The sequence below is a fragment of the Aotus nancymaae genome, unplaced genomic scaffold (genome assembly GCF_030222135.1).
Source record: "Aotus nancymaae isolate 86718 unplaced genomic scaffold, 86718_ANA_hifiasm-v0.15.2.pri h1tg000025l, whole genome shotgun sequence".
In the NCBI taxonomy this organism is placed as follows: domain Eukaryota; kingdom Metazoa; phylum Chordata; class Mammalia; order Primates; family Aotidae; genus Aotus; species Aotus nancymaae.
This window is the reverse complement of record NW_026988438.1, coordinates 22,353,989-22,369,321: the sequence shown is the minus strand read 5'-3', so window position 1 is coordinate 22,369,321 and position 15,333 is coordinate 22,353,989. Positions and strand designations below refer to the sequence as shown.

The following is a 15,333-nucleotide window of genomic DNA, read 5'->3' as shown; positions in this document are numbered from 1 at the left end:
AAGAGGCCATTTTCTTTTTTTTGGCGGCTCAAGGCACTTTACAGATATTTCAATAAATTTTATTTTTATATCTGTGTTTTCCTTTACATGTCTTGTATGACATAAGTAAGGGAAAGGCTAAGTTACATCCGATCCACAGGAGAAAAAATTAGACAGGGAAGATAACTGAGTTGCTCAAAGGCAAGTTGGTGATCACTGGCAATTAGTGAATATCCTGCATTCCACCCCTTGTTTACCAGCACTGCTATAGTCTAGTATTTTTGAAGCAGTATTAATTGGAAAGAAATCTATTATCTATTAATTTGAGCTTATTTGATAAAATATCAATGTACCTTTCCTGATTTTCATGTTTTAATAATAGCTGATGTTCATTGAGATTTATTAAATAGTAGGCACTGCTCAGAATACTTTAGGTGTGTTAATTCATTTAATTATGAGGTAAGACTATTTTACAAACCCCCGTTTTATAGAAGAGGAAATGGAGGCACAGATAACTAAAGTAACTTACTCAATGTCATACAGCTAGTGAGTGGAAGAGTTGAAAGCCTGCCCAGGCAATTTGGCCTATGCTCATAACACTATACTATACTGATTTATTCATGCGATAATGACTTGTTTTTACTTTTTAGAAAACACAGATGAAAAAATAAACAGCCTACATCTACTGCATTCACAAAATAATAGGATAAAATATCCCCACAGCATTGTTGAGAAAACACATCAGGGTACATATTTTTCATTTTCCCTGGTCCTAGCAGAGAAATTGGTCTCTGTGTCCCTTCACCATGTGTAAATAGCCCAGGGGTCATGTTTTCATGGTGCTGTGTATCCTCCTTATCTTTTTCCAAAGCAAGAGAAGGTCGAAATTTATTTAAAACTCAAACTACTGTCAGGATCTGGCATCTGACCCCTACTGCGGCATAATCTTTCCCCCCAGGATTAAAATGTCTACTGATGTTCACAGTGAAATTTCTGATTATTAATCTAGCTCTTTATAACCTATCAGAACCTTGGAGATTCATACCCTATTTTACTTTTCTTCTTATCAGTTCATTTCTGTGTGTTCATTTCCATCCTGAAGTTTTAAATAGGGCAAATTGGAACGGTGTTTGAAACTAGAGGCAGACAAGCTATTCTAAAATCATTGTAAAAATCATTGTGGTTTTTAATTTCCCTGAACTGAAAAATTGGGTGAAATCTTAAATAAGTTTTTCTCTCTTTCAACACCTACCTCAAACTTTTAAATTCTCTCAATAAGGATATTGATATGGTTTGGATGTCTGTTCCCTCCAAATCTCATGTTGAAACGTGATCCTCAATGTTGGAGTTGGGGCCTGATGGGAGGTGTTTGGGTCATGGTGACACATCCCACACGAATGGCTTGGTGCCCTCCCTGAGATAATGAGCGAGCTCTTACTCTGTTAGTTCATGTGAGAGCTGGTTGTTTAAAAAAGCCTGTCCTCTCTCTCCTGCTCCGTCTCTCTCCATGTGACACATCTGCTCCCCATTCACCTTCTCTCATTGAGTAAAAGCTTCCCGAAGCTTCACCAGAAGCCCCAAGCATATGTGACTCTCCCTCCTAGGAAAGAATCTATGAATTAGATTAGATTAGATTAGACCCGCTCCTTTCTCAGAGTCCCAAGAATGGAAATCTAGTGCTGGGTTAGTAACCTGAGAAGCCCCAGAGTTCCTGGGAAACTCAGAGTTTCTGTTGCCTGGAACAAAGGTGAACTAAATGTCTGTTGATGTGTTGCCTAACGGATCATGGCATGCTAGATCTGATAAGGGCCTAGTCCTGGTCTTGCCAGATTCTTCCTATTCTGCTTCAGTCTCATAAACAATCTCTACATGGTCATTTGGCTTGGTGGTTCTTAACACTGTCTCTGCATTTGAACTACATGGGGAGCTTAAGAATTACAGATGCCCAGGCTCCACTCAAGCCAAATGCAGCCAGAATCTCTGGTTGAGTCCAGAACAACACTTTTTTAAAAAGTGCCCCCCACCAGACCTACTGGCTCCCATCTTAATTGAAGCACTTTGGGAGGCTGAGGCAGGAGGATCACTTGAGGCCAAGAGTTTGAGACCAGCCTGGGCAACGTGATGAAACCCACCTCTACAAAAAATTGGCCAGGCACGGTGGCAGGTGCCTGTAGTTCTAGCTACTCAGAAGGCTGAGGCAGGAGGATCAGTTGAGCCCAGGAGTTCAAGGTTGCAGTGAGCTATGATCACGTCACTGCACTCCAGCCTGGGTGACAGAGTGAGACCCTGTCTCAAAAAAGAAAAAGTTCCCCAATTGATTCTAATATGCCAGGATGGAGAACTTATACCCCAGTCCACCTGAATGCCTCCCGTAGTAAGGAACTGGGAAACTCCTGAAGCTGCCTACTCATTTTAGAGAGCACCTATATATCCTACCCATTTTATAAATGAAGAAACAGAGTGAGTTGTTTCATTTCCAAGTTCTTTTAGCTAATTTATCCCAATATTTATTGATCATTTACTATGTTCCAGACACTTTACACAAATCATCTCATTTAATTCTATCAGTAAATTTATGCTTACCTTTCAAAGGTGAGACAGGTAAGGGTTAAAGAGGTTAAGAAACGTGCCCATGGTCACACAGCTGATGGGTGAATAAGCAGTGTATACATTAAGGATTAGATAGGGAAACATAGTCTTTATTTTCCCTTTTGAGTCTCAAAGAAATCAATGACTGCCTTCCTTGATTCTGCTCAGGACTTCTTTTTTCAAAGGGGAAGAAAGAGAGGTATCCATCACCTCAAGCATTTATCCTTTCTTTGTGTTACAAACAATCCAATTATTTGCTTTTAGTTATTTTTAAATGTTGCCTAGGACTTCTTTTACCACATAGAACTATTCATCATAAAATAAAGAGCTGGTATTTGTTCAGGCACCCTAGACACTATGGACAGTTAATGAAGGTAACTTGGGGCTCAAAATGCCTTTTTTCCCTGAATCAAGAGGCAATGCAAGGACAATCAGGGTGCAGCTATTTCCCCACAGAATTTTCTAGACTACTATAGTCACAGAGACTTAGCATAAAAGATGTCAAGTCCTTGATACTCTGCAGAAGAAAAAAATGTTTTCTCTGACTCTGTCCTTAATGTTTTGGACACAGAATGTCGTGTGCATAGTTTCTGCACAACTGACTCATTGTGAGGGAACAACCCTGTCATGGAGTAGCTTTATTCTGTTGACAAGGACGGGCTTTGCTCACAATAAGTCATTGTCAGACCCTCTTGTAATTTAAACCTTTTTTTCTTCCAACATTCCCTTCTCGTTTGGCTCCTATTAAGTCTGGTTGTCCAAGCATCTAACAATTCTAAACAACCGACTAAGTAAACATCTATATGAGATGAGCTGGAACCTCAGCTAAGTACTCACTCTATCTGCTCCCAACCCCTGTGATTTTTGCTAAACTTTACGACTTTCACATCAATAAGCGGTCTGGATTTAGAGTGAGTATCCTTTAAAGATTTCATTGTCTCCAAAGAGGTATGAGAATACTATTTTTACAAATGACCAAAGAGGCAGTGGAGAGATGATGCTGACAATTCAGGAGCTGGAGTAGCGTCTTTGCAGTTTCTTTCTTTTTTTTTTTTTTTCCCAGATGAAATAAGATGAAAATCAAGAGCAGGTGATAGAAGTTCCTCTAGAGTCATTGTCTTGCTACTAAGACCAAAGGGCTGGGTGGGAAACCCAGCTCTGCATCTGGAAGATCAAACCACTTAATAGACCCTTGAGCATTAATGTGCATAAATGCCTCTCTGATTCACTGTGGGGAGGGAAAGGTCTTGCTGAAATACTATTGCTAATTCAGTTGGTCCAGGATGTGGCCTGGGAGTCTGCATTTCTTTTTACTTTTCTTTTTAAAATAATTTCAATTTTTTTTTTAGATTCAGAGGGTATATGCACAGGTCTGTTACACAATCACATTGTGTGATGCTGAGGTTTACGATATGAATGATCCTGTCACCCAGGTAGTGAGCATGGTACCCAGTCTTTGTTTTTTCAACCCTTGCTCCCTCCCTGTCCTCTCTAGTAGATCTCAGTGTCCATTGTTCTCATCTTAATGTCCATGTGTACCCAATGCTTAGCTCCCACTTCTAAGTGAGAATATGCAATATTTGGTTTGCTGTTCTTGTTTTAATTTGCTTAGGATAATTGCCTCCAGCTGCATCCACGTTGCTGCAAAGAACACAATTTTGTTTTTTTGGTTTTTGTTTTTTTTGAGACAGAGTCTTGCTCTGTCACACAGGCTGGAGTGCAGTGGCGCAATCTCAGCTTACTACAATCTCTGCCTCCTGGGTTCAAGCAATTCTCCTGCCTTAGCCTCCCGAGTAGCTGGTGATTTTGTATTTTTTATGGCTGCATAATATTCCACGAGAAATAAATTTTTAACTGAGGTGTCTCAATATGAGCATCATCCTGCTCTATTTGTATATGAAATCAATATGTTGTAAATCTATAGATTCTCTAGGAAAACAAATAGAAAATTCCTACCTCTCCCATTTCTTTAGACTTTTTAAACTATCTATCCTGCTACAACTTCACAGTGTTTATGTTAAAGTTTTGGTCACTAGTCACAAATAAGCAATCCATTTACAACTTTCCCAAGCACTTTTTCTTTCTAATCGTCTATATTGACAATATAATATATATGATAATGAGCATGGTTTGGATGGCAGAAGGACTGGGTTTGAATTCTGTCCTAACACCCACCAGCAGTGTAACTATGGACAAGTTATTTGCCCTCTCCAAGCCTTGGTTTCATCATCTATCACAGAAGATAAGATCACCTGCTGTGCAGTATTGTTCTTGTGAGGGTAAAGTGGAAAGCATATGTCAAGTGCCCAGCATAGGACCTAGCACATAGTAAGCACAATGAAAACTTTTATTATGAAGAGGTTTTTTTTTTTCAGACAACATTACTTCAGAATAAATAAACTGTTTTTTTACAGGAGTTTGCTTTAAGTATCCAAAAGATGCTTTTACTGGATTTTTAAAAGGCATTAATATTTATCAACATTTATGTGAACATTCTGTTGTACTCATCAAACAATCCTATTTTCTTAGGAAATTACACGTAAGGCCTACAATAGTAATTACTATGTAATTCTCAGTCAGTGAACACTGGAAATTCTTATTCAATGCTATCTAAATGATATAGTATACCTTTTCTTAGATATCTTTGCTAAGAAAGCTGCCTTTCCTTTACCAGCGTTTTGAAAATATTTTACCATCTGTGCAACAGCAAAGCTTCAGTGAGTCTTCTCCAGCCCCGTTGCCACAAGGTTTCTTAGAGAAAAGAGCCCTCGGGCTTGGTAGAAAGCATGAAAATCCTCCTTTCTATGTTGAATTTTGTTGCTATGAAAATAACCATGTTGGCCCGGCGCGGTGGCTCACGCCTGTAATCCCAGCACTTTGGGAGGCCTAGGCGGGTGGATCACGAGGTCAAGAGATCGAGACCATCCTGGTCAACATGGTGAAATCCTGTCTCTACTAAAAAATACAAAAATTAGCTGGGCGTGGTGGTGCGTGCCTGTAATCCCAGCTACTCAGGAGGCTGAGGCAGGAGAATTGCCTGAACCCAGGAGGCGGAGGTTGCAGTGAGCCAAGACTGCGCCACTGCACTCCAGCCTGGTCCCTGGCGACAGAGCAAGACTCTGCCTCAAAAAAAAAAAAAAAAAAAAGAAAGAAAAGAAAACAACCACGTATATTGGAACCCCACTCTAATGCTATTGTCAGGGCCCCTCTTATTGATAACATTAACTTATGGGACTCTTTTGGCTCTTCAGTAATTACAGTCCTTTGGGTGAATTCCAAGGGACATATTGAATCCGTTCACTCCAGTGAAGGGCCATCTTAAGTTCCAGTCAATCTGGTTGATCAAAAATTAGAGACAGAAAATGGGCATTTTTTTTTTAAGGTGAAGGAGAGAGAAAACAAGAAAACCCAGAAACAGATCTATAAGCTAAACACAGCTAAGAAGTACTGCCATGTTTAACTGATGTGTTTTGGAACCCAACAGCAGCATTAATGGGATGGATACTGCATAGATATACTCCTGTTACATTTCCGCTGTTCCCAAGTAGAGTGACTTCCTTACTTTATTTAGAAGCTTCCTGTGTGTTTCCTTCACTTGTATTAAAAGTCAAACAATAATACATGTATTTCTTGAAATTTAAATGAGCATTTGAACAATTTTCTGAGAATTGTACAACTCCTTCTATGATATCTGGAGTCATCCAGATATCCAAATCATTAAAAAGGATGATAATGAATAGCAAAATCAACTCCAAAACTTTTACCCAGTTAAAGAAATGCTATGGATTATTTTTAAAAGGTAAAGAAATGCTTACCTGGAAAGGAGAAGTTTCCTGAAGTATCAACAAATTTGTCAGTCATCTCTCCAAACACTATCATCATGATGGGGAGACCTGATCCATGAGCTATGGCCATGATGGTCCCCAGGGACATAAACAATTTATCCTGCCAATCGGAGTATCGAAACTAAAAAAGGAAATCAAATCAGACTTAGCTGTGGAATGGAATTTCTCCTTTTCCATAATGATGTGTTATTTGGATGTGTATTTAAAGTCGGTACTTTTTTTAAGAGTTGCAAGTGAATGTCTTAAAAAGGAGGTCTTCAAATCATTAACAGCTTAATTTCATGATTCTGTTTATTTTGTATTCTGTGAAGAAATCAATCTAATTCTGTTTAATCAGTATCTGATTTGAGCAAATAATTACAATACAATCAGAAGGGATAAAGTTTTAAGAATTATTATTTGATCTCCCAGAGCTCCTGAGGTAATAAATTAAGAACAGCTAGGGAAAGACATTAAGTTTAAAAACACACACATACACACACACCACACACACACACACACACACACACACACACACCACATCCTTTAAAAAAGCATTCAGAATATTTCAGAGGGAGAATTTAAAATTGGAAAAATAGATAGTCGATGAGTTCTGATATAAGATCCCTTTACAAGATTTAAGTTAGCTATAAAAAGGCAATTCAGTAGCGAAGCACAACAGACATTACAGTGTGTCTATATATGTACTTTAGGGAAGTCCTGCTCATGGAAATCCTTATGCAGAACCTTTTTTAAAAAAAAAAAATTATTTTTCACCAGTGTCACCTGCCAAGTATGCAGAACCTTGAAGGGTAAGAGGGAGTTCCCTGGAGAAGAATCGGCAAGTGCAGAGGAAGTAGGAAGAATTTAGGCTTAGAACAAGAAGGTAACTAGAAACTACATGGAATGCTTAAGTAACTGCTGGCAGTGGAATTCCTGAAGGGCACAGTACAAAGTGTGAGAGAGGATATTAGAGAGACAGAAGGCCTGTGCTGGTGGACCACACCGAGGATCCTGGACGCAGCACTGCCTACAGAGCGGAAGGGTGATACCACTTGTCGCAGTGAAGTGCACACCCCCCAGGAACTACCCAGCAGATCAGTGTCCTAACACTTCAAAGGACTCTGTTGTCTTTTTAGTCCTCTCCCATTTCATACCTTTTCTCTCTGTTTTTGATGGACCCATTTTTGGTTCTTTCTCTGTTTCTTCTTTCCTCCTCTGCCTTCTAGACTGCATTTTCCTCCTCTTACCTTTCCATTTCTATAGCTTCCTGTCTTCTTTTTATTCCTCTTCTCTTTTAAAATGTTTTACTCTGCCTATTCCCCCCATCCCAGCCCTCTTTGGGGACAAGGAACAGTTGTTGGGAGTGGGTGATGAGCCAGGCTTGGCTCAGTGGAGCCTTTGAGGGCTGAAGTTAGGTCAGACTGGGTCAATACCCCGGGTGAAGCTGAGGTTAGAGGCACATGGTGGAAAGTGAGTGTGTGTGCAAACCATTCTCAAAGAGTTCCAGAAGTTCAGGCAAGGTTTCAGGGACAGGGACAAACTCCATCATCAAACACACAGGGCAAGCAAGAGAACCGAAAGAGACAAAGGGTCAGAAGCCAGAGAAAGCTCGGAATAAAACATGGGAGCAGGTAAAGTCAAAAGCCAATGGAGTTGGGTCCCTAAAATTGTTACAAAGGGACCAGTGTCCCAAAGGTTCATTTTCAGCAGTTCCGGGAAAAGGAAAATAGAACTCTTGGGACCGTCAGCCACAGTTTAAAAGCACAGGGTCAGGTTGTTAACATTAAAAAGCATTTTAAATGTTTTCATATTAATTGAATACAATTTTACAGCCTCTAAGCATACATTTAAAATTAGGTGAATTTCACAGCAACATCCTAAGTAAACCTAGATTTGTTTTCAGTGATTTTCCACAAAATAATATATTTTTAACTCCTGTTAGAGCATAGTTTTATCCTCAATCTCTTTCAGGAAAAAAAAATCTATTGAGATATCTATTAAGAGGTGAAATAAAGATTAAATTTAACTTAAACTAAAACTTTTAAATTCAAATGAAAATTTCTGTTTCTACATTAAGATTTGTAGGAATTTATTTTCTGTAGGAGGCAGATTTAAAACCTATGCATTAAAACCAGCTTTCATTTTATAAACATTTTATTCACCAACGCACTAAATTTTTTTTTAAATTGCCCTTACTGAGCCTTTTTAAGCAAACAAATAAACAAAAAATGGGGGAGAAGACAATGAATAGGAGCTTTGTGGTTACATGAGAAGTACACAGCAATGTTTGGGAGTGTGGATGTTTTGGTGCCTTTTTAGCCATTTAATTACTAAGTTGGATTTCAGCTGACATGACACTTAATTCTAACTTCTTTGCTATCAAATAATGGCTGGCAGGGCCATTATTTTTCAAACAGGTTTGAAACACGTCATATTGACTATAAATGGGCAAAGGCTTTCTTGCGCTGCCTCTGTGAGACATACTTCAAATGAAAACCAGAGTAGGAGATTACTTCCAAAAATATTGTCTTGTCTTCTACCAGGAGAAAAGCACTGAAAACTGTTTTAGGCATAATCAGAATCCCTAATAGTTACCCCCTATTTAGACTTTTTTTGGAAGCCAAATGTGAATGTAGATTCCTTAATTTAAAATGAATGTAGTTAACAATTATCTTCTTGATATGCAAGTTTATTTGAAGCTAAATTTGGGGTGAGGGCTTGTGAAGCAAATGCAGAAATGCATTTTCCTGAAATTGTTGAGTTTGCATTGTGCTACTAACACAGTTCCCATTTTCACTTTCCTTGCACACCAGCTAGCTCTGCCCTGTGTCACTGCCAGCCTGTCCTACTTTTTAAAAACATCATCCATCTTGAGAATGTGGGTCATTGACTGTAATAAGCCAAACCTAGACAGCACAGGTGCAGCAAGAACAATTTACTTCTGACTGCAGACAGTTTTTTGTTGTTGTCATTTTTAGACAGGGTCTCACTCTTCCACCCATGCTGGAGTGCAGTGGTATGATCATAGCTCACCGCAGCCTCAGACTCCTACAATCTTCCTGCCTCAGCCTTCCAAGTAGCTGGGACTACAGGCTCACGCCACCATGCCTGGCTAATTGTTTTAAAGATTTTTATTTATTTATTTTTTGTAGGGATGAGATCTCACTATGTTGTCCAGGCTGGTCTCAAACTCTTAAGCTTAAGCAACCCTCCCACCTCAGCCTCCCAAAGTGCTGGGATTACAGATGTGAGTCAACTCACCTAGCTAGACAATCTTAAAGTACTTGTTCTAAAGGTAATTGATTCAATACTTAAATTTGAATAAAAGGTAGGATTATTCACATTATACATTTCACAGCTTACCAAGGTTAATGGTCCAATCAGTTTCACTTTCTTCATTTTTTTCCTGTTTTGGTTGCTGTAAAAAATATAATTGCTTGAATTGATAACTGTTATAAAATGTTGACAGTCAATTGAACATAAATGTGTTTAGTTATGACATTCAACTATTATAATATTTTCAAATATAAGAATGATATTCACAAAATGTCAAAATTATTCAGTTTAACAAACACTGCAAGTACAAAAGTAACTGTCCAAGGTACTACAAGGATATATGGATACATAAGAAATGGTTGCCTGCTTTACAGAGCTCACATACACAGGGAAGACACGTATGTTAACAGTGTCTGTTAAGTCAATTAAATTACTTGTTTTCTAAAATTAAAAAAAAAAATCATATTGATTTAAAAATAGGAATGACCATTCTTCTGAAGGATTGTGGGGAGTGGTGTCAGGGAATCTTGCTGATACCTTCAAAGTACATCTAGAATTCAACCACTTCTCACCACTTTTATTGCTGTCCCCAGCCTAGTCTCTCTACTTCCACCTACGCTGCTTCAGTCTATCTTCAACTGGCAGTCAGAGAATCATTTAAAAACACAAGCTATACATTACTTCTTTTCTCAAAAATCTACAATGGCTTTCCTTTGTCTTGCAATAAAAGCCAAAATCCTTGCATTAACCTCTATCTGTTTCCTTATTTCCTCTCTGATCACATCCCTACTCCCAAACCTGCTTACTCTGCTCCAACCAGCCTGGACTCTGCTGTTCCATGAACTTACTAAACATGGGCCCAACTCAGAACTCAGTGTCTTTGCATTGTCGGTTACCTTTTCCAGGAATGCTCTCCCACACAGCTGTCTCCTCTCATTTCTTTCAACTCTTTGCTCAAATATTGCTTTCAAAATAAGATCTACTCTAACCACCCTACTTAAATTGCAAAGTACTCCCCACCTTGCACTCCTGATCTCCTTAACCTGGATTAATTATTTTTTCCATAGCATTCATTACCTTCTAACATTGGCTGTAGTTTACTTCTTTAGTATGTGCATTAGTTATGTCTGTCTTCCATACTATAATATAAACTCCATGAGGGACTGTGTGTGTGTGTATGATGATTTATATATATGGTGATTTTTATGTATATGATGAGTTTGTATATATGATGATTTTTACTATATATGATGCATTTATCCAGGTAAATGATTAAGTTTTACTCATAAGATGATTTCAAATTATATAAAGTATTGACTAAAATCACTGGACAAACATCTACCCCAAATATGTTCAAAAGAAATGTGTCACAGGCAATAGCAACATGATTAGAACAAGCATATAACTAACTTGATTGAAGCAAGCTTAACTTCCTTTAAATATATAATCTTTGGTCTGTTTTTATAAAAATTAGCCTCATGACATTTGATTTCATAACCTTGTCATCCTTTCTCTTTTTAGCCCCTTTCTTCTTTCCAGCAGAAGCTATGGGCTTCCCCTCTGAGGACTTTTCTGGGTTCTGAAGTGTTACTACACTTTTTGCAGGGATAGCTCCTTTGTACACACATCAAATGTTCAGCCAGTGAGGTACATAAATAGCCTTCTTCATGAAAATGCCATCTATTAATAGACTCACAGTCAATCCCAGCCTAAACAGCCAGCTGATGAAAAATATATTTTTCTATTGGAAGTAACACCATCTATCACTTTTCCAATTCTATATGGCAAAACTAAATTTTCTTTCAAAAAATACCATGATACGTAGAAGAAATACAGCAAGGTCACTGCACAAACACATTAACAGACTAAAATAATGCTTCAGTTTAAGCATCAGATAGGCATGTTTTCAGTTAGCTAATCAAGCCCCTTGCAGCTTGAGGACAAACTACAGAAACTGATAAATTTGTCCCTCTGGGTGATCACTTGACACAGGTCAATTATTTCTGGGTAGCCTGGCATGAACTCAGAGCCTGTAATAACCTCATAAACTATTTCAGGCTAAAGGGGAAAATGATTCACTATTCCCACAGTGAAAGAGGAAACAAAGACACACGCCGTTGACTGGGAGCTTCTGTCTGGCTCACAAAGCCTGTGAAGTGAGCTTAACAAGGGCCAGGGAACTGAGAAAGACACTCAGGCAAAGGAAGCCCTGTTTTCCCCTTGGACTTGAACAAAACTGATTCGGAGGTACGTAAGGTCCCCCTCGCCACCTCTCCTCCCAGAAAGGAGAATACAAACAAGCCTGGCAATGGGAGGAGGGGCAGGAGTAAGACTCAGAGGAAGAGACATAACGGGATGGGCAGGAGGTGAGGGAGCTTTTGCTTCACTACCCTTGTTCAAAAAGCACAGCCATCAACAGCAGATGTCTGACACCCTATAAGCTGGAACAATCAGATGATGCATATGAAAGCCATTTGTAAAAGTTTTAAGAATTACATAATACAAGGAGTGGTATGCAACACAGATATTCATTGAATCCCTCCTGCACAAAGGAAAGGGAGCACTTTTCAAGACAGCCTTTTCTTCCTGAATCTGTTCCAAAAGGAGCCTCAGTGATACCCTTTAAGACCACCTAACACTTTTGCTCCAAGGTCAGAACCGGAGGCAAGACCCTTCAAAGAAGCCTCCAAAACAAAGGTCTTCAAAGGCATCGACCGATTTTTACAGCTTCTTTCCAAGGGTGAACTTGGCCCTGCTGCTCCGCGTGTAACGGGAAAGCCAGTGGCCGCCGGGGGTGTACCTGCTGCCGCCCAGTTCGAAGTCGCCCTCCTCTCTCCCGCGGCGCCGGGCTGTTCCGTTCCTTGCCGCCTCAAGATCCATCTCAACCTGGGGAAAAACCAGAGCCTCAGGGCCAAGCGCACCCGCTGCGGCTCGGGGCGTCCGGCCGGGCGCACGGGTGGCGGGGCCCGGGGACTCTGGAGGGAGGTCCCGCCACTCCCGCCCCGCGCCCCGCGTCCCGGTTGTCCCCTCGCGGCCACGCGCGCCCGGGCCTTCCTCACCTGGACCTCGCGCGTGTCTGGCAGAGCCTCTGGGCGCGCGGGCGCTGCATCAGAGGGGCCTGGACTTCGCTCGCCGCGGCCTCGCCCCCGCCCCCGACGCGCGTCCGGTCAGAGACGCCTCCCGCTGCAGCCAGGGCGAGGCCCCGGCCCCCAGGAGCAGCTCCGGCCGCCCGCCGGGCTCCCTCCGCAGGCCAGGCGCCCACCCTGGCGACCCGCCAGCCCCAACCCGGGAGCGCCAGCTGCGGCCGATAAGGCGGCCACCAGCCTGGAGCCTGGGGTGGGGCGGTGGAGGGAGAGAGAGAAAGCCACCCAAGCCCCTCACAGGTGACTGTCACACCCCCTGGGCACTCAGCTTTCTTTTTAAACTCATAGGGGAGACAGTTTCCGGACGCGCAACAATAATTGGACTGCCCAGGACCTAGAGAGTGCAGTAGACTCTCTTGCTTCCGCATCCCCAGTTCTGGTCCGGGCGGCTCTGAACCCAATCATCTCCAGGGACAGCGAGAGTCAGCCAGGGCTGGCCCGAAGCAGAACCATCATACTATGCTCCTCGGGTAGGAGAAACTGTCAGTGCCCTCTTAGCACTTAGAGACACAGAGCTTTAGAGCCAGAGGGGTCTTTAGCGATCACCTAATTAAAACCCCATATATTTAACATATGAAGAAACTGATGCCCAGAGAGGTGAAGTCCTGCCTGAGGCTGCATCCGTGGAGCTGGAGTCCAGGGGAAGCCTCCTGAGTCCCAGTCCAGTGCCCTGACTCACTGCTCTCATCTAAGATTTCTCTCTGTATTGAATTGTCTCTACTCCCAGTCCCTATTTGAGTATGACTTTCTTGTTCTTTTTGATTAATTCCTCCACACTCTTCCCAAAAGGAAGTGTCTAAAACTGGGAGCAGTAAGTTTCCTGACTTCCAAACCAGGGAGTTTCAAATTCAGAGCTTCGCATCTTATTAACTATGCTCATTTCTCTAGGCCTGTTTCCTTCTATGTAAAATGAGGATAAAAACATCTCCCTTACCAGGTTATTGTAAGGAATAAATGAGTAAAGGATAAATGAATTAAGTACTGGGTAAAAGCACCTAGTACTATGTCTAAAACATAGTATGTGTTCAACAAATAACTTTCCTTCCTCCTGATCAGGTGGCAGGAGGACCAGCGGTCCTTGCTCCTCCTATGTGCTGTTAACGGAGGCTTGTCTGAGTTCTCAGAGAACCTTAAAGCAGAGCATGGTATAAGCAGAGATGGGTGAATCTCACCTTTCCCATGTACTAGCTGTCTGGCCTTGAGCAGGTTATGTAAATCTTGACTCAGTCATTGAATCTGTAAAATAAGGGTGTTATTAGGATTAGGGTTACTGTGTGTAAAATGCCCTGCACGTAGGAGGCACCTAATAAATGGTGACTATTATTATAGTAAAAGTTCAGGTGAGGCCAAGGAACAAAGACTGGAACAGGAGCCAGCAGCTCTGGCACTCACCCCTCACTTGTGTCTCTCCATCCTGCTCTGCCTGCACCGGGAACTAGGGTGGAAGCTGACTTGAAACTGCATGCTGGAGTAGAAATGAATTTAGTCGAATATTTTTCCTCAAAATGTTTCCTCTCCATGTCCATTCTACCATGACCATGAGGATACTCTTCTTCAATCAACCAGAATTCCTTCCCTTCACGAGTCTAACAGAAGGTCAGATCATTATTTCAAGATACTCTGAGACTGAAGCAGTTGGAAGGCTTGTGGTGACTGGAGGACATGATTAAACTCATTAGTATATAAGGAGATAATAGCTTCTTCAGTCTCTAATGAAAGAGAATTTGAGAAAGTAAATGCAGATACTTGAAGGAGTGGGAAGGTTCAGAACAAAAACTAAAACGAACAAAAACACTTGTGAGGCAATGAGGTGTATTTGCGTGTCTGTCTGAGCCCATTCACAAGGTTGTCCCTGCAAGAAGTGGTCATCAAACATTTTCTGCATGTGAGGACAAATGAGTGTTTGTGGGGAGAGAGAAGCCATGCCTATTTGGCTGTGCTTACTTCTTTACCTGTATTAGCGCCAATTCCAGGAGCTCCTTTTATATTTATTTGCCAACAATGCCGTGTCACTTATCATTTCATCATTTATTCATCAACTAGAAGTTGAAGACTTACAATATTTAAAGCACTACGATAAACTGGATTTCTCTATGACACTCAGGCTGTAAGAAATCTTAACCTTCTCTTTACATTAGGATATTGAGATACTTATGCATTGATGTAAGACTGGAATTAATGCCCTACCAAGCTATCTTACTTTTTCTATTTGGTCCATTAGTTCTCTTTCTTTTTTATCCTCATTTTTGCCTTATTTTAGATCAGTTTAATATTATCATTCAGATCTCCTTCCTATTAGCTTATTGATATGTATTCTTTTATTTTCTATTTAATAATCATCTCCTTTCTAGGGCTTATGATATCTATCTTTGATTAATCATTGTACTTTTTCCTTTTCCAGGACAATGCAAGGATTTTAGACCCTTAAATCTCTTGTATTCATTTCTAACTTTTACATTGACATTGTCATATACTTTAATTTTCTCTGTATATTCATGATCCTTACGGGAACGTTATTT

At 40.7% G+C, this 15,333-nt stretch overlaps 1 protein-coding gene across 4 annotated transcripts in view; it reads right to left on the bottom strand.

Moving 5' to 3' along the window:
* The window catches only part of ABCB4 (ATP binding cassette subfamily B member 4), a 70,864-nt gene extending 56,506 nt beyond the window's left edge, over window positions 1-14,358 (bottom strand). Inside the window, exons 1-5 of one of the 4 annotated variants that reach the window (XM_012450869.3) lie at window positions 14,207-14,358; window positions 13,987-14,050; window positions 12,472-12,557; window positions 9,759-9,813; window positions 6,384-6,534 (exon numbers count right to left, since the gene is read on the bottom strand). In XM_012450869.3, the coding sequence (XP_012306292.2) occupies window positions 6,384-6,534; window positions 9,759-9,813; window positions 12,472-12,557; window positions 13,987-13,995 (301 nt within the window). In that variant the 5' untranslated portion in view covers window positions 13,996-14,050; window positions 14,207-14,358. Of the gene's footprint in view, window positions 1-6,383; window positions 6,535-9,758; window positions 9,814-12,471; window positions 12,558-12,730; window positions 12,810-13,986; window positions 14,051-14,206 lie in introns of those variants that run through there. The other 3 variants (XM_012450873.3, XM_012450870.3, XM_064380432.1) reach the window with 3 other exon arrangements.
* Between the last annotated feature and the right edge of the window lie 975 nt (window positions 14,359-15,333).